Source organism: Typopeltis vanoorti, chromosome 10 (assembly GCF_054136105.1).
Source record: "Typopeltis vanoorti isolate ZY-2024b chromosome 10, IOZ_Tvanoo_1.0, whole genome shotgun sequence".
NCBI classification, from domain to species: Eukaryota; Metazoa; Arthropoda; class Arachnida; order Uropygi; family Thelyphonidae; genus Typopeltis; species Typopeltis vanoorti.
In genome coordinates this window covers 33290986-33311575 of record NC_143558.1, presented here as the reverse complement: position 1 = coordinate 33311575, position 20590 = coordinate 33290986, and the positions used below count along the sequence as shown (strand labels likewise).

The window sequence follows — 20590 nt, the reverse complement described above, 5'->3', positions numbered from 1 at the left end:
TCTTCCTTATACCCTCGAGAGTCCATTGATCATCGGACCTCACTCCGTTTACAGGATAAGGTGGTCAGCCTTATGCCCCGGTGTATCCTATGGCCTGTAGTGTTGAGTTCTCAAGGCCAGTTTGCCTGCTTTGCGGGGGCATGGTAAACAAGACCAAATCTATCATACTTCAGGAATCTGATATAGTCTTTTGTTCATAGACTCTAATCTAGGAAGAACAACCTGTCATTCTGTCAAAACAACAAAGTTGACAAGAATAGGGTACAGGCAAACCAAAATATAAAGTGTTCATTGAAATATGCTTGAAGTTTAATTTATTCTTTTCATAAGATATATTGCTACATTTTTTATTGTGTTCATGAAATAAATAACCTACAGATAAATACAAAGATGGTGAAAAATGAATAATTCTAAAATAATTTACAGTAGTCCCCCTTATCTGCGGGGGATACGTTCCAAGACACCCAGCAAATAGTACCGAACCCCATATATACCATGTTTTTTCCTTTACGTACATATCTGTGATAAAGTTTAATTTATAAATTAAGCACAGTAAGAGATTAACAACAATAACTAATAATAAAATAGAACAATTATAACAACATACCGTAATACTGTTATCTGAATGTGAATGGAATCTTAGCAAGCTCAGCGCGTGCGTGCGTGCGTGTGTGTGTGGCTTTCTCCACCTTTGCAATGAGTTGCCCTGGTGTTGAACCACCTCTGGGATCAGCCAAATTGTCTATTACTAGAAGAAAGAGCCATACAGCTTCATTTCAGCAATGTAAAATTACATAGGCAAAGTAGATATTATATCCAACATTATTTCAAACCTGAATGTTTGTAGAAACTATGAAAGCTTCATACGTTCACCTGAGAGCTTGCAAGAATACAATCATCGACATCCCCGAGTTGAACTACCTACTTGACTTAAGTAGCAAAGGCAACTCTTGGTTGCCGATGATTGTATTCTTGTAAGCTCTCAAGTGAACTTACAAAACTTTCATAGTTTATACAAACATTCAGCTTTGAAATAATGTTGGATCTAATACACACACACACACACACACACACACACATTTATGCCGCTGTACCGCAATTGGAAGGATAGTGGAACATTGCGCCCTTCAATTGGAAAAGACCTGGGTTCGATTCTCGCTGCGACGAGGGGAATCCTTATATGGGCTTTTTCAGTTGAAGGTGAGTTAGCCGATCTCATACGGTGGTGGCAGGGTTTTATCTCCCGGAAACTCGGGTTTTTCATCCCGCGTACAGACAAATCGGCCTCCAGAACACACATAATTTACAGACAAAAAATACTGTTGTTGGTGATGATGGGAGATAGATGGCGTTGATGGTAGTAGTATTGTAGTTGGAGAATTAAGTAGTAGTAGTAGAGAAAATGAGATGTATTTAGCGAAGTAGAGTAGTGTGCCCTCCCACGATGAGTCCTTGGACTCTCAGTAAATATTTGGCAATATTTACTGATTTGCCAAATTATAAATTGTTTATTTCCGAATTTTCCATTTAATATCTTCAGACCAGGACTGACCGTGGATAACTGAAACCGCAGATATCGAACCCGCGAATAATGGGGGGGGGGAATACTGTATTCTAAGTGGATTAAAAAAAAAATTATGTCCTTTTTTTTAAAAAACAGTAGGTCTTTTTACAACAAATATTCATTGTAAAAATACATAAATTGAAAAGGAATTTTTTTGCTTTCTCCCCCATTTCTTCCACATTTGTTTGAAGAAACCTAACTTTCTATTAATAAATCACATTAAATTGATTTGCCTTATTTGTATGACTCAGTTTATGCTGAGGTTAGGTTCCTGAGATTTTTGGCATAAAATTAAGCAAAAATATAATGGGAATATATGTAAATATATTAGGTTTTGTTCCAAGACAAGTATTTTGTGTAATACAGAAAATACTTGAAAAAAATGTTTATTTTATGAAATTTATTGAAAATTTAAATGTTTAAGATAATGTTTAAGAAACATTACAATCTTAAATGCCTAAATAGAAGAAATATTTTACTTGTCATATAGGATCTCCATTCAGAATGCAGCTGAAGTTTTTCTATGTTCCTGCTGTTTTCATAGTTTTGGTCTTTTTATTGCTGATGTTCATGCCAAATTTCCTGGAGACCTGCACTAGATGTGTTTAGGAATACAACATCTGCATAAAGCAAAGAGCTAAGTTTGACATAAGCAAAGATGGTGGCAACACAACAGAGCAACACCAAAGTACTTCAAATCACAGACAGACATCTTGAAGTTTTAAAATGTCAAAACTGCAAACTGACATTATAGAAAATAAAAAAGTTTACTTTGCGATTTTTGTTGCCAGTGGACTCATGCCAACTGAGCCAAAATCAACGAATCAAAGATCAAACTCTAAAAACAAAACAAAGTTTTTTTTTTATTTTATTTTTTGTAAAAACAAACATTCTAAACAAAGATCGAAGATCAACCTTAGCTAGACATTTTTCTGTCCCCTGTATCCCCCACTATTAAATGTTCCTAAACTTAAGCAAGCACATGGATAACCTGAAACAGGTTATTCATCTTTATCATGGAAAACCTGTTTCAGGAAAAGAAGGAGTAGCCATAGTATTCAACACTAATTACGAAGCCAACATTATCAAGCAGAATGATGAGGGCAAATATCAGAATGAGGAACTGGACAAAGAGACTCATTTATGCCTATGGTCCGACAGAAGGTTCTACTAAAGTAGAAGTGGAAGAATTTTTTGAAACTTTAGAGAAAGCGACTGACACAATGAAAAAGGAAAAGTTCGTCCTTGTTGGGGATCTAAATAGCAGAGTAGGAAATAATTGTCAGACATACAAAAATATTTTGAAAAATGAAGAAAAGAGCAAAGCTAATAATAATGGCAAATAGCTGTTAGATTTCTGTTCAGGACATGAACTGGTTATTACTAACACAATATCCCACATAAAAATGTGCACAAATTGACATGGAGAGAAGAAGCAAGGAATAAGAAAAGTCTCATTGACTATGTTATTGTTGATAGTGATGTTTTCTCACTGGTGCAGGACACTACAGTGTACAGAGAATTTCAAATTTGAAGTGATCACCATTTAGTCTTGAGCAAGATAAAATTGAATTTCATATTGAATAGAAGAACATGTAAGAAAGTTTTAAAGCAAATAAAAGTTGAGCAGCTCTCAGATGAGAACTGTAGACTAAAATACACAAACATTATTCAAGAAAAAATGAAAGAGTTTGAAAACAGGAACCAAACCTTGGAGATTCAGTGGCAAGCCTTGAAGAAAACCCTGATTGATTCAGCCAGAGAGGCGTGTGGTGAGGTTGTCTGCAAGGATAAAAAAATCAGAACTCCCTGGTGGACACAGGAAGTTAACGAGGCAGTGAAGGAAAAGAAGAAATCATATCAAAAGTTCCTGGCAAATAAGTCAGCTTGTGCTCTTAGAGAATACAGAGACAAATGTAAGAAAGCTAAACACTGTGTAAAACTAGCTAAACAAAAGTCATGGAAAGAGACTTTGGTAAGAATAGAAAATAAATATCAAGAAGGTGGCAAAATATTTTGGAGGTTGTTGAAGAAGCTCAGAAATGGAGGAAAGAGTGCTGTAAAAGGAATTAGAGATGATAAAGTTGATATGAAAATTGGAGAAAAAGATATCCTTGAAGTATGGAGTAATTACTTCAAAAAATTGCTAAATGAAACAAGCAGTGTTAGCACTGTAAAAAAACACTCAACAGGCATGCAGTGAGAAATACATATCCACACTTGAAGTAGAAAAAGCCACCAAAAGCCTGAAATGTGGAAAGGCAGCAGTAGATGATATTCGACCAGAAATGCTCAAGTATGGAGGTATAAGTCTTACAGTGGCTGCACTGCATAGTTCAGAGGGACGAATTCCGGATGATTGGAGTAGAGCTCGCATAGTACTCATAGGAAAATAAAACTGAATGTGAGAATTACAGAGGTATTTCTCTACTGAGTTTTCCTTGTAAGATTTATGCAAGTGTACTTGAGAAACATTTGGGAAGGATTGTGGAAGAAAAGCTTATCTGGATTCAGGCCAGATACAGGCTGTCAGTATCAGATATTAATTTTATGACAAATAGTTGAGAAATCATGAGAATAAAACAAAGATCTGTATTTTAGTTTTGTAGATCTGGAAAAGACATATGACAAGGCGCCAAGAGAGAAGCTATTCAATACATTATAGTTATATGGTGTCAATGGGGTATTATATCAAGCAATACAATGATGAGTTAATTTAAGTGCTATCATTAGTTAAACAGAAAGTGATAGGAAAGATTAGCAAGCATTTTTTTGCCATGATGGTAGAAAAACCAAGATCTAGGTGGGATTGGAGTTTTAATAATAATAGATTAATTTGGAAGAAAATTGCTGATAGGAAGTTGGTCATAATGTAAACTTTTCATGTAGCACTATTGTAATATATTCTGTTTCACCCCCCTCTCCCCATCTCCTTCTCGTCCAAGGGTATAATTCAGAAATTTGCTGATGGTTGTGTTGTTTACTACAGTGAAAGTTTATTTTATGCGTATGCCTTTATTTACCTTGAATTTTTCATTTTTTTTCCTATTTAGCTACCTACTTGTTTCTTATAAATTATCCATTTTATATATATTCTATACAGTAAAACAACATTTTGTGGCATTCAAAAAAATCAAATTGTTATTTCTAGGAGATGATTTTGCAATAATTCAGCAAGAAATTTTGATGATGAAAGGATGCAGATATCCTAATATTGTGGCTTACTATGGAAGTTACCTCAGGTGAATATTACATATTGCAAAACTGATGATTATGAAATTTTGATTGTATAACTGTTATGTGAGTATGTTATTCAATACTTTTGAATTGATTTATCAAACGGAAAAATTTGAATATTCAGGTTCAATTATTTTCTTTCAAGAATTATGCTCAGAATGCTATTAATTATTCCCATTTGCTGATGATTCTTTTGAAATGTAATTTTATTATTATGGTTCCTCTTTCTCTCTCTTTTGCATATTCTCATACATGAGTATGCACACACTCAATAATTATTTATAAAAATCTTCATATGAATAACTGATTTATTATTATTTTTTTTAGATTCAGACTCAATTTTATGCCTCACATCTAGAAATAACTTTAAAAATGCTTTTGAATGGACATTTTCTAAGAAAACAATTGTATTATTCAGAAAAATCTTTATTTTGATTTTTTATTTCACAAATATTTTTAAAATGTATGACATTATCATCATTCCTGCACCGCCTCCTCTTGGAATGTACAAAAAATCGTATAATTTAAAGGTGATGATTGTCATTTTTCCTCATCAACATGTGACCTTGGGACTTGATAAACAAAATAACACATATTCAAGAGCATACCAGTATTATGTTCTACAAAACATATTCATTCTTGGTGTTCATGGAATTATCTTAAGTAGTAATTTATTTAGACTTACAGAATCAAGCCCATTATTATTATTAGAAACCTCCAGGGAATTAAGGACTCAATGAGTCCTTGATTTCCTGGAGGTGATATCTTAAACTTATTCATGCTTGATCCACTTCCTACTTCAGCAGGCAAACTGATCCATGAGAGAAAAATCTAGCTCTCACTGCTTTCTTAATGCACACAAACTTAACGTCCATGGATGCCTCCCTGTACTCTCCTCCACTTCTATCTAATGAAACATTTCATCGATTGATATCCTGTAACACCCTTTCAAAAGTTTATAGGTCCATCATATTCCCTTTCTTTCCCTTCTTTACCATCTGCAGTTCACATACTCTCAATCTCTTCTAATAATCTACATTTCATAATCCTAATATCTTTGTAACTCTTCTTTGCATCTCAAGGCTTCCTTATTCCCTCAGAGCCAAGGATGCCAAATCTGAGCGTGATAGTCCAGCCATGCTAACGAGAGGAAAAGTTTTGCTAAATTTTGAAGTGATCATACCACTTACAAGATGGTCTGAAAAGTTCTCGGCCTCGACCATAGATGGCAACACTATCGGCAAGATGTTTTTTTCTAACTTGGTACATCTGTCATAAGCATCCATGTGAAATTGCAATTCATTCTACCAAGTAGTTTGTTTTATACAACTGTCTGAAGCAAAAGTGTTGTCTGTATCCCTTGAAATGGATAAAATTGAGTATCGTGCAGTTATAATTTCTTTGGGAAAGAAGGTATAATGCGAAAAGAAATTCATTCGAAGTTCATAAAAGTTTATGGGCATTCTTCTCCTTCATTTTCAACAATTAAGAAATTGGCTGCTGAGTTTAAATGTAGTTGTACCAGCCTTGAAGATGATCCATGTCAAGGACATCCAAAAAGTGTAACAACACCAGAAATTATTGATCAAGTGCACAATATGGTATTGGATGACCAGCAAGTCAAAGTGCGTGAAATTTCTGAGACTATAGGCATTTGAAAAGAATGAGTAGGACATATTGTGCATGAAGAATTGCAAATGAAACGTGGCACCCAGCTTTGCACAAGATGGGTGCCACGCTTGCTCACAGCAGATCAAAAATGCTCTCGCATGAAAATATCTGAACAGTGCTTGGAGCGTTTTAACAAGAATAAGACTGATTTTGTGCATCGATTTATTACTATGGATGAGACTTGGATTCGCCATTACACAGCAGTGAAAACAGTGGACAGAAGCCAGTTGTTCAGCGCCAAAGAAGATCAAGTCGGTTCCATCAGCAGGAAAGGTCATGGCATTGTTGTTTTGGGATGCTGAAGGCATTTTGTTTATTAATTATCTCGAAAAGGGTAAAACAATAACCAGGGAATATTATTCCAATGTTTTAACCAGACTAGACGAAAAAATCTGTGATAAAAGACCTGGTTTACATAAGCAAAAAATCATTAAATCAATAAATCTTGCATCAGGACAATGCACCTGCCCACAAAGGTGTTTTGGCAATGGGAAAATTAAGGGATCTGCACTATGAATTGTTGGAACATCCACACTATTCCCCAGATTTGGCTCCCTCTGACTTCTATCTCTTCCCAAAACTAAAACTCTTCCTTGCTGGTCAGCGTTTTTCTTCGAATCAAGAGGTGATTGCATCTGCAGAGGGGTATTTTGCAGATCTTACTGAGAAACACTACAGGTATGTGATAATTGCTCTGGAGCATTGCTAGAATAAATGAATTAGTCTTAAGGGAGATTATGTTGTAAAATAAAAATAATTTTGAAATTTTAAATTTGTTTTTCATTGTTAGACTGAGAACTTTTCAGAGCACCCTCGTAAGATCATCTCTGCTAACACATTCCTGAATGCTAACAATGTCATGTTCTTAACTGATATCCTCATTTTTACTATGATCCTTCCATTGATACCATCTGTTCACTCCCCTAATCTTTCTCATAACTCCCATATATCTGGTCTCCATTCTTTGATCAAGTGTTTTATTTCTAACCCAGTTGTTAGATCCATAACACTGTCTTGTATACAGCTACTCTTGGGTTTAACTAATTTGTCTCTTATCCCATATAAATTTATTCACTTGGCTCTTTCCCATACTAGCTTTGCAATTTTGTTATCTGTTTCCATATTGAGTTGCTGTCTTCACTTAAAATTGTGTAAATAGTTGAAATATTTTACATATTCCATAGGTCCTACATTCAAGTTGCAGTTGGAGTTATCCATTTTCCTGCTTATTTTCATAGGTTTGATCTTTTTATTGCTAATTTTGATGCCAAATTTCCTGCAGTAGTTATTCAATTTAATTAAATAATCCTGGAAACTTGCACTGTGTTTGGGACTATAATATTATCTGCATGAAGTAAAGAGATAAATTGAATATCTCCAACTTTAATATGAGTGTCGCTTGTCACTGATGAGTGAGAATTCTTAGTTGATAACTGAAAAAAAAAAAACAGAAGGATTTGGTTTAATCACGAATTTTATTTACGTAATGCCAATTCTATTACATATTGCATGTTGTAAATTTTTTTTGTATATGTATATTAGTTATTACATCTATTAGGAATGCTGGTCATTACAAATTGTTTTGTTGATTATTACTAAATTTTTTACTTGCACCAGTAAAAAAAAAAAAAAAATTTCATGATAATTCCATTTTGATTTCATCGAATTCCTGAATTTTTTTTTTTCATCTGATACATGTCTATCTTTTCAAATATGAGATTTCATCAAATAACTCATTGCCTGACAACTCTTTCATTGAAATATTTTATTGCAAAAATTAGCATCTCCTTTCCATCTTTCCAGTCAACAGCACTTTTTAATGTAACCTGTTTGAAATGCTTCAGCTCATTGAACTGTTTTCTTCATAGTTCCAAATATGACATACATTTGGTGTTGAAGTTCATGAGTTGTTCGACAAGCCAGTCCTTTTGTATACTGCAATTGTTTACAGTTTATTGAGCAAAGAATTTAAGGTTGATGGAACAAATTCACAAGAAATTCTTTCCTTTATTATTATTATTATTATACAGTATCTCCATTTAGTCAGGAGACTCATTGCAGAGCCCAATATTCATTCACTAGCCATTTATACAATATCTGTCATCAGGGCTCAAGAAAGAAAACTAAATTTTATTTAAATATACTAGCTACAAAAAATTTTTACTCGCTCAAGGCATTGGTCTACTTTATATAAATATTATTATAGGTGGAGTTTTAAAAAATGAAATGTTATGATGACTAAATAGCAATATGTTATTTTAATGTGGGTTTAAAATAACGCACAACACAGCTCATCACAATTCGGTTTATATTTTCTTTCATTTATTGTTCATGATGAGAATTTATATAAATTATCCATAAACAATAATTGTATTAAATTGTATTCTTATTGGTTAAACCAAAATAAAAAATGATGGTACAACATAACAAAATTTCATGCCGGCTGGGGCGTCGCCCGGTTAAACAAGGCCCCCGTTATTTTCACCAGGGAACCAGGGTGAACAGCGAAAAGTCAGCTACTGGAATAAATCTGAAAACAAACCCCAACTCAACATCACCAGAGTTAAAGATCGGTACTATCAACGTAAGAAGCCTGAATGGCAAAGAAATGGAGCTAGCTGAGGAATTAGATAAGTACCAGATTGACATAATAGGAGTGACTGAAACATAAAAGACCAAAACTGGTGAGATCTTTCTGAGCAATAAATACAAAATGTTATATTCAGGCAATGACAATCAAGGAAAAGAAGGAGTAGCCATAGTATTCAACACAAAATACGAGGCTAATCTTCTTGAATGGCAGTCAGTCTCAAGTAGAGTAATGTGGGCAAATATGACAATGGGGAACTGGACAATGAGACTTATTTGTGCCTATGGTCCCACAGAAGGTTCTACTAAGTTAGAAGTGGAGGAATTTTTTGATGCTTTAGAAAAAGCAACTGACACAATGAAAAAGGAAAAGTTGGTCCTTGTTGGGGATCTAAATAGCAGACTAGGAAATGATTGTGAGACATACAAAAATATTTTGGGAAAATTTGGAGAAAAGAGCAAAGCTAATAATAATGGCAAATATCTGTTGGATTTCTGCTCAGGACATGGACTGGTTATTACTAACACCATGTTCCAACATAAAAATGTGCACAAATTCACATGGAGAGAAGAGGCTAGGAATAAGAAAAGTCTCATTGACTATGTTATTGTTGATAGTGATGTTTTCGCCCTGGTGCAGGACACCAGAGTGTACAGAGGATTTGAAATTGGAAGTGATCACTATTTAGTCTTGAGCAGGATAAAATTGAATTTCATATTGAAAAGAATAACATGTAAGAAAGTTTTAAAGCGAATAAAAGTTGAGCAGCTCTCAGATGTGAACTGTAGACTAAAATACAGAAAGATTATTGAAAAGAAAATGAAAGAGTTTGAGAACAGGAATCAAACCTTGGAGATTCATTGGCAAACTCTGAAGAAAACATTGATTGATTCTTCCAGAGAGGCATGTGGTGAGGTTGTGTGCAAGGATAAAAAAATCAGAACTCCCTGGTGGACACAGGAAGTTAAAGAGGCAGTGAAGGAAAAGAAGAAAGCATATCAAAAGTTCCTGTCAAATAAGTCAGTTGGTGCTCTTAGAGAATACAGAGACAAATGTAAGAATGCTAAACACTGTGTAAAAATCGCTAAGCAAAAGTCATGGGAGGACTTTGGCAAGAATATAGAAAATAAATATCAAGAAGGTGGCAAAATATTCTGGAGGTTGTTGAAGAAGCTTAGGAATGGAGGAAAGAGTGCTGTAAAAGGAGTTAGAGATGATAAAGGTGACATGAAAATGGTAGAAAAAGATATCCTTGAAGTATGGAGTAATTACTTTGAAAAACCGCTAAATGAAACAAGCAGTGATGACAGCACAGTGATAAAAAACACTGACCAGGCATGCAGTCAGGAATACATATCCATACTTGAAGTAGAAAAAGCCATCAAAGGCTTGAAATGTGGAAAGGCAGCAGGAGTAGATGATATTCGACCAGAAATGCTGAAATATGGTGGTATAAAAGTCTTACAGTGGCTACACTGCATAGTTCAGAAAGCCTGGACAGAGGGACAAATTCCCGATGATTGGAGTAGAGCTCTCATAGTACCCATATATAAAATGGGAAATAAAACTGAATGTGAGAATTACAGAGGTATTTCCCTACTGAGTGTTCCTGGCAAGATCTATGCAAGTATACTTGAGAAACGGTTGAGAAGAATTGTGGAAGAAAAGCTTGGTGAACAACAAGCTGGATTCAGGCCAAATAGAGGCTGTCAGGATCAGATCTTCACTTTACGACAAATTGTCGAGAAAGCATGGGAATATAACAAAGATCTGTATTTAAGTTTTGTCGATTTAGAAAAGGCATATGACAAGGTGCCAAGAGAGAAGCTATTCAATACGCTGCAGTTATATGGTGTCAATGGGGCATTATATCAAGCAATACTTAGTCTTTATTTGAGTTGTAAGTCAGCAGTTAAAATTGAAGGAAGTACAGGAAGATGGTTTAATGTTAAATCTGGTGTGAGACAAGGATGTACATTATCCCCTCTGTTATTCATTATCTATATGGATCACATTATGAAGAAAAGTGGTATTAAACATGATATCAAAATTGGAGATGTTAATGTCAGCTCTTTGCTTTATGCAGATGATGTTATACTTCTAAATAAATCCGCTACAAGTCTGCAAGTTTCTCTGACTAAATTCAATTGCTGTTGTAATAGATATGGTATGAAGGTCAGCAATAAAAAGACAAAGACAATGAAAATAGGCAGAATCATTGAAAATGTCAACTGTGTTGTGAATGGAGAACTTGTGGAACAAGTAAAACATTTCAGCTACTTAGGCACGATTTTTACTGAAGATGGTAAATTAAATATAGAAATAGACAACAGAATCAGCTAAGCTGGTATGGTGGGAAGTCAATTGAATAAATTCGTATGGAATAAGAGAGAAATTAGCCGGAACACTAAATTAGCTGTATACAAGACAGTGTTGAAACCATTTTTAACATATGGATCTGAGAGCTGGGTCAGAAGTAAAACACTTGACCAAAGACTAGAGACCGCAGATATGAGAGTCCTGAGAAAGATTAGAGGCGTGAACGGATGGCATCAATGGCAATATCATATTAAAAATGAGGATGTTAAGAAAGAACTTGACATTGTCAGCTTCCAGGAATGAGTTAGCAGAGCTAATCTCAGATGGTATGGTCACTTAAATAGAATGGGAGAGGAAAGATTAGCAAAACAAGTGTTCTCTGCCAGGTTGGCAGGAAAAAACGACCCAGAGGAATACCAAGATATAGGTTGATTGATACGGTTCAAAGTGCCTTAGACGATAGAAATATAAGATCTGATAATGTTGGAGTCTTGACAAGTAACAGACTGATTTGGAGGAAAATTGTACATAGGAAGTTAGTAATGATGTAATTTTTTCATGTAGTACTGTCATATCCTGTACACCCCTTGAGGGTACATGGCAGGAATTTGATGATGATGAGCAAATGGTAAAATTCACAAAATCAAGAAAGTAGGTAGCAAAGTAAAAAGCTTGATATGGAGCCAGACTCATTTTTCTAAATGCACATTTGATCTGGTCTTTGACTTGTTTTTGCAAGATAATTGTATTTTTTTTTTAATAACAGTATTATAAAGCATTTTTATCATGTGAAATGTTCAGGTTATTATTGTACTAAGCTAATTCACGTTGTGAGCTGTGAAAATCAGCTTATGCAATACTACATTACAATTGCCACCCTGGTTGACCCAGAGGTTAGCATACCTGCTCTCCAACCAACAGTTTGCAGGTTCAAATCCTGCCATTGGCATGGATGTTTGTGATTGCGTTTAGGTGGGAGATGAATTTCATTGCCTGGTGTGAGACTACCACTCTGCTTATTGGAAGCCTGAAGTGACTTGAAAAAGTTCTGTGTTTGATCTCTAGAGCAGGGTTTCTGGACTACGTAAAACATAAAAATTACAAAAATATATATAAAATTGATAAAAAAAATGGCAAAAATATTTTTAGTCCACCCACTGTACAAATGTATGGGTTTATCATAAATAAATAAAAAAATTGCACACCTACTTAAAGGGTAAAGGTGTTGGAAGAATAAGATGTATAGACGTACTACATTATTTAGATTTTGCCAATTTTAATTTTTGTATTTATAATTACAGATTTATTTTGATAATGAAATTATGTTGTGAGAAAAACGACATTATTTTATTTTGTAAATAATAATTCTGTTCCATAAGTTGTGCATACAATTAAAAATATTATGGAGAAGAATCAATTGAAAGTGTCAGCAATTTCAAATTTATTAACCATAAAATGTAACTTTGAAGAAGACTGCAGGCAATTTTATAATAAAATTAAACATAATAAGCTGATATTGAAAAAAATATATTCTTCAGAAAAATACTAATGACAGAGAGATAGTTAACAAGTTTTAGAGATAGTTAACAAATAAATATTATGTAATTTTAATTATTTTTAGTCTCCCTCCCTTGCACTCTTAAAAAGTCGACGTTTGAATGATAAATTATAACGATCTAGTCTAGCCATAAATACTGTTACATCTTGAACAGTGTATAAACCTGTAATCTAACAGTAAATCATTTCCAGCTTTCTGCATATACGAACCACATGTATACCATGCATATAGCAGCACTCAATGTTCGAAATTTTTTCCCTTTTGCTTTCACGCACACTCAAAGCCTTTGGAGGCCACATATCGATGGCGGCACACCAGCAACCAATGGAAATGCTACCACTGCTTGCTCCAAATCCATCTTCAGACTGGTGATGCTGGGGTATCATTTCTTGCTAATCTCACAATCTTCAAGCTGGAGTTCAAACTGAAGTCTCAGTTTGAACTTCAGCAGGTTCAAATTGGGATTCCAGATGACCAGTTAGATGGTGATATGTGGTTGGGCACATTTGCTTTCAACCACTGTTGTATGGTGTGTGACCATCCAGGGCATATACTTGATTGTTTTGGCAGTTAAATAACTCAGTAGAACAATGGTAGACTCTCACCCCTAAGTCATCACTTAGCATGCATAACATTGTTCTCTGTGAAATGTTCAACTCTCGCGACATCACTTTTTCCATTCTCATAAGATTATGGCAGAGGCATACCTTCACAAGCTCATGATCAACCTGCTCTTTGGCAGTCAGATACGTGTTCTGTATTGTTATAATGATTAATAGTCTTTTTAATAATAGTTAATAGTCAAGTTTTTAGCATGTTGAAAATAACAGGTGGCTGCATTTCAACTTTGTGAAGTGCTATTGCAGCTACATGGTTTTCATAATTTCCTCAATGCATGTTAACCTGTACAGCGAGACAACTCTCTCTCTCTACTGATAAACACAAAAATGTTGGCTGCATGATGCCGCTAACGGAAATGGGCTCACAATTCTGTGAGCAGTGTTGGGAGTGTGCAGAAGTTGTAACAGTATATATCGCAAGACTATATGTATAATGCTGTTGTGAGAAAAAGAGGGGAGTTTTGGAACTCAATAGCAGATGTTTATGAAGTCGTTCATATAAGGGGAAAAAAAATGTTTAATAGTTATCAATTGTTATGCTATGGCAATGATGACTGTACAACTGTTGGAGGAAGAGGACATATGGTGCTGAGTTTTTAATGAGTGTTCATATTTAATTAGACTTTCATATAGAAAAAAAAAGTTCTGACCTTAAAGAAGATAAAGGAAAATGAAGATGATAGGTTTACATTATGACTTTTAGAGAAAACTGGCAACTAAAATTGCAAGTGTTTTTATGATTCTTTAGAAGGTAACACTGTAGTGTTTGGATTAAGGATTTCAGATCCAGGAGTTTTATTTCCAACTTTCTGGAAATAAAATTTCTTTAATAAGTTTGTTGGTATCCACCCATTATCAATAACTCGACAGTGAACGAGATGATGTTTTAAAGTGGGGGGGGGGAATTTATACTAAGGCTGCTGACAACTCGCTCACCAGATGTCTTTGATCACTTACCTGTGGCAAGTGGATTTCTGGAGCCCTGCCTATCATACTTCTCCACACAGCACTTAAGCCTCTACACACTTCGTGTGTAGAGGCTTAAGTGCTGTGTGGACATCATGTTGGAGGCTTAATGGATTTTTTACAACACTCAAAAAGAATTAAAATAGAATTTAATACTTCCTATATTTCGTCCTAGTCACTAGGACGAAAGATACTTCTCCTTAAGCTCATTCACTGATGAAGCATTTACTCACAAAAACCTCTGTAAATCCATTCACCATCCTCCAAACAAAAAAAATCTAGTCCTAATACCCTTGCTAACCACATCCTTACACTGTTTCCACAAGTGACCCACCATTCTCTCCCTTTGTCATGTACTAAGAAAAAGTGTTCAGGGTCAGTTCTATAAAAACCTTCAATAACTTGTATGCCTCTATTACATCTCCTCTTTTCTCTTATCAGCTAGTTTTTGAAGCCCACAGACCTTCAATCTATTCTCATAGGGAGCAGTCCATAGGCCTGCCACAATCGTTGTCACTTGTCTCTGGATTCTTCACCTTCTTCATCCCCACAGAATCCAAGTGACCAGATCTGTATGTGATAGTCTAGATCTGGCCCTGTTAAAGCCTTATAAAGAGAAACAATAACCTCCCTATCCCTGCTTGTTAACAACCATGTAATCTGATGTGCTGTTTTGGCTACCTTTGCAATATGCCATCTAAACTCCAACTCCCTGTCCATGGCCACTCTCATGTTCCTGGCATCATCAGTTTCCTGCAGTTCTGTTCCATCAATATAGTACATAGTTTGTGATCTGTTTTTCCCACAGTGCATCACCTAACAACTGGCAGCCATTTACCTTAACCCATGCTGCCAGTCTATTTAAACCATCCTGCAGGATGTCTGCATCACCTTCATTTACCATCACTCTCCCCAGTTTTACATCATCAGCAGACAACTGAATATTTCCTGTCGGGTCATTGATGTACATATTAAACGACCAAGGACAAAGCACCAAGAGCTCTGTGGTACAGTGCTAGTCACTGCTTTCTCCTGGACTCATTTCTTCCATAAAGCACTCTGGTATCTGTCCATCAGCCATGCTATTATTATTATTATCTGACACCTCCAGGGAGTCCAAAGACTCATCGAGGGAGGCCACCCACTCTACAGCTCTCTGTCTCCACCACTCAATCCACCAACAAGCTGGAACTACACCACCACTATCTACCACCCACGACCACCACCACTAGTATTTTCACAGACAATTACAAACATCCATGCACACGGCGGGATTTGAACCCGCGGCCTTTTGGTTGGAGAGCGGACACGCTAACCACTCGGCCAACCAAGCCGGCTTTAATATTAACAACACAATTATAAGAAAAACAGTAAATAACACTGTTTTAGCACTATTTACCTTTTGAAATAATATTGGCACCTATAATAGGTGATGATGACCTAATTCATAGGGCAAATTATATTTGTATGAAAGTACTGTATCATAAACACTATTTTTTGCACTTGCTGGCAAATCAAGTGTACAAGCAGTGTTGCAGTTTTTGCATGAGATAAAAAAAAAAAAAAAAAATTGCATGCTGATGCAAGTTATTTGCATCAGCATGCAAATAATACATTTTATACGCTGATTAACCACGTCGCTGTCAATATGGATAAAATACATCACTTCTCTAACACTTCGTATCCATCATATATTTCAATGTGATATCAATGATATTACAATTTTAATATGCACTTTTCATCTATGGTAACCTGGATGTATATATATGTCTTGGTCGGTTGGGTGGTTAATATGAGAAAAGAAAAAAAAATCAATCAATAAAAACATGAAACAAATGATTTCCTATTTAATGTGGAAATTTGCTTTATACATATGTCTTGGAATGCGTCCTGGGCATAAAATGGGAGGAGCCCTTATTACTACAACCTTTCATGCTACATTTGCTTAGCTTATTCCTGAAACAAACATCATAAAATATCTTGGATGGTTTCACTTTGAGAATGGGTGATTTTTTTTTTTTTTTTTTTGCTGAGAAGGGAGTAATATTTTCACTTGCTTCTTTAATTTTTGATCCTTATCTTTAAAGATTGTTCTTATAATTGATTTGTTTAATTTAAATTCTTGTGTGATCTCAACAATCTTAAAGCCAGGCTTGAGTTTTTGTATGATTTTTAATTTTGTATCCAAATTGTAAATAGCAAGCCCCTTTTTATATGCCAGCACATCTTCATTGTTGTAACTTTCCTTTGCCAATCTTATTGACATGTTTAATAAGAATGTAAATTAAACTTGTAATAATTATATATCTGATCCACACACAAAAAGTCACATGACCTATAGCTCATTAGCAGGTGCTGCTGTGAAAGTATCTGTAGAAGAGACACAAGGCAGAAACTGAACGTCTCTGAGAAGGGGATTGAATTGGGTATGTTACAGAGGTCATTAATTATCAGATTTCCCCTCTTCTGGATAGAATTGAGCAATGTTAGAGAGGATTTTGGTGCACCACCTCAAATATGGGAGCAATACAAGGTGTGGCTATTAAATAACGAGACTGTTGCGAAAATGTGGTTTATTATTATAATTGTACAACTTGATTGTTATCCCTTCAGTGTACTCCCCTCCTCTATCTATACACCATTCCGTATGAATTTTCTATTGTTGGAAGCAGTGCGGCAAGTCATCAGGTGTTATCAGCTTCAGTAGTGCTGCTGTTTTCTCCTTTACCTCATTCACTGACTGAAAATGGGTGCCCTTCAGTGCAGATTTCAACTTTGGGGAAAAGGTAAAAGTTGCATGGAGCTAAGTCTAGAAACAGAAACAAAGAGACAATTGATGCACTGGAAAACTCCACATTATTACCAAGAATGAAAAAAAAAAAAAAAAAGCAAGAACGAGCAAGTCAAAACTGAAGGCAATGCTGATTTTTTTATTTTTTTATATATCAATGTGTGATAATGGTTGAATGGGTACCAGAGGGTCAACAGTTAACCAACATTATTACCTTGAGATTCTGGCCAAGCTGAGAGAACGAGTGAGGAAGAAGATACCCGATCTATGAAAGAATAATGCTTGGATTCTCCATCAGGACAATGCTCCAATCCCCACAGTGCACTGTCTGTAAAGCAGTATCTGGTTGATAAGAAGATGCCAGTGTTGAAATCTGCATTGAAGGGCACCCGTTTTGAGTCAGTGGATGAGATAAAGAAGAAAACAGCAGCACTACTGAAACAGATAACACCTGATGACTTGCAGCACTGCTTCCAACAATGGAAAATTTGTATACAACAGTGTATAGATAGAAGAGTGGAGTATGTTGAAGGGGATAACAATTAAGTTGTACAATTGTAATAATAAACCACATTTTTGCAACCAGTCTCGTTATTTAATAGCTACACCTCGTATTCCATGACTGGGTGGATTTGGGCTTTGTATAGAGTTAGCAGCCGCAAAGGTATGAAGTAGTGTCTTGTGCAAAAAAGTGCACAAAGTTTTTTGGTGGGTGTAGAAGCTATAGTTGAAATGTGGTTGTGTCAGGAAAGATCATTGGTGCAGGTCAATCCAAGTCTGGTCATGCTTGGATATCTCAGTATTACTGAAGGTATATATATGAGCATGCGAGCTCTTTCTTGCAAGAGATCAGACAGGAATGAGCTTTGGTGGCATTGAAGTTAACATTGATGTCCTTACCGTGCTGAGCTGAGATATAGCTAGGAGATCTGAGTTCATGTCGCTGTCGTGGTAGATCTTAGGATTCTAATACTTGAGCAGTACAATGTTTGTCGTTGTAAAAAGAGGAATGGAATGTTCTGTTGTCAGCAAAGCTATGGATAGAATTGGAAGTCTGAGAGAGAGCAGGTCATTTATATACAAGAGGAAGAGAGTGTGGTAAAAGAAAACAGAATCCTGGGGTACTCCTGCATTCGTGGAGGAAATCTGAGGAGATCAATCTGGCCGCCATGATACGTAGTGAGCAATCAGTGAGAAAGTCAACAATCTAGTTGTAGAGTGAGGAAGGCAGACTATGGGATGGCAGTTTGTTAAGTAGGCCCCTCTGCCAAACCCGATTGAATGCCTTTGAAATATCAAGGGCCACCACATAAGTTTCTCCAAATTTCTCCATGACCTGAGTCTAAAGGTGAGTGGCGTAATCAAGATCAGCTGTAGATCGCCATTGGTGGAATCCATACCGCTGGTCACTGATTAGTTGGTGTGACTCTGGATGGTTTGAGAATTGGTTAGTGATGACCTTCTCCATAGCTTTAGAGAGAATAGAAGTGAGAGCAATTGGACAGTAGTTCTTTGGTTGACTTTTATCACCTTTGTTTGGGATGGGTCGGATGTGGACCCATTTTCATGTTTCCATGTACATATATGCAAGCATTGGCATCAGAAATGTATCAAAGTGATGTTTACATACGTCTCTTTTTAAAGTTCATCTTCAAATCAATAAATTTTGAATTCTCAGATATGAGGTGACATGCTGGCTACACACTTGCGTACATGTGCCATGCACACAAGTGTGTAGTCACAGTTATACATACACGTTAAGCCACTGCCAGTGGCTTAATGTGTATGTATATGTTCATGCATATGTATATAGTATACAGTGCCGGAAAATGAACCTTTAAGTGAATCTGCATAAATTGAAAGTTATCTGTATAATAATTTCAATAATTCTATAATAAATATTTAAGTTATTCACAGTTATCAATGTTTGTGCTCACACCTCCCCAAAATCTTTTTTGTTATCCCAGAGGGGTTGCAACCCATAGCATAAGAACCAGTGCTCTAGAGGATGCCTTGACATTAGTTTCTTTTCGATTACATCAGTTGTTTCCATAACATTCTTCTAGTTGAGTGCTGTGTATCCACCACAGTTCTAATTGCACTCTGATGATGATGATGCCAGTTAGAAAACAAGCAAATATTAGCAAGTTCAGTAAATTAATTATTGTTTCTTCTTCTTCTTCTAGTAGCGTTTGCAAATAACCACCAGCATCTAAGCTTTCTGTGCATATAGCAACAAAATATTGAATTAATTTGCACTTGCATTTTTCACTGATTATTGTGAAAGTTTTAAAAATATGAAATATTGTTAAATAATATAGAAAACATTTGATACAGCGAAAAAATTTTTATGAAAATTATGGTAATGGTTTTACTCACAACAAACAGAAAAATTACTAAATAAGCATAACACATGCACATGAACAAACTAACTTCCTGGATCAATGATGGCATCCAACTTACAGTACAATTTAAGTACAATATAGCCTCCTAAGAGAACCTCCATTTCAAAATAACTGATAAGGCAAAATTATTCTAAGAGTTTTCCATCATCTGTGGGAGGCCTGCTAAAATTAGAAAAACTAAATACTAATCGTAATTTGCATATGTGTCATACTTTGCTTTGAACTCGTTACTCTTTCATCAATGCAGTACACACAACTGACACTGACAACCCATTCCACTTATTCAACTCTCCAAGCAAAATTAATTTAGTCTTCATGCTGTTGCTAACTAGACTCTCTCTCTTAATATCCAGGGATGACTCCCACTAAAGACCTTATCAATCCTATAACAACCTCTAAACAATTTACATGATTCTATCATAACCTCCTCCTTTCTGCCTATTAGCCAGTTTCTGTTACCTACAAATGTTCAATCTATCTTCTAGAGCATCCCATAGACTTGCCACCATCTTAGTCATTCACCTCTCAATCCGTTCCACCTCTTTTATCTCTCCATGGAATCCAGCTGACGATATGTGCATAGTAGTTCAGATAGGGCTTTATCAAGGCCTAATAAAGATATATGATTACCCCCCCCCCCTTTCATTGCCATCTGCTTTCCATCTGCATTCTGTTTATTTATTTTTTAGCTTCTTCATTAATGTCACGATGTTTATTGGATTTTTTTTTAGATTAATGCTTGCCTCTTTTTGAGTTATGGTTTGATCTTTCAGTTTTATTTTGTTTTACAAATTCATTGCTGTGTTTGTTTTTTTACACAATTAATCATAGATGTGTACTTCCTTTTTCCTGTCACCTAGATATTTTGT

At 35.5% G+C, this 20590-nt stretch overlaps 1 protein-coding gene across 1 annotated transcript in view; it reads left to right on the top strand.

Annotated features, from left to right (window-relative positions):
• hppy (MAP4K3-like protein hppy) overlaps positions 1 to 20590 on the top strand; it is a 452362-nt gene that overhangs the window by 42653 nt on the left and 389119 nt on the right. Inside the window, exon 3 of the mRNA XM_090399556.1 lies at positions 4716 to 4806. Within this exon, the coding sequence (XP_090255682.1) occupies positions 4716 to 4806 (91 nt within the window). The remainder of the gene's footprint in view (positions 1 to 4715; positions 4807 to 20590) is intronic.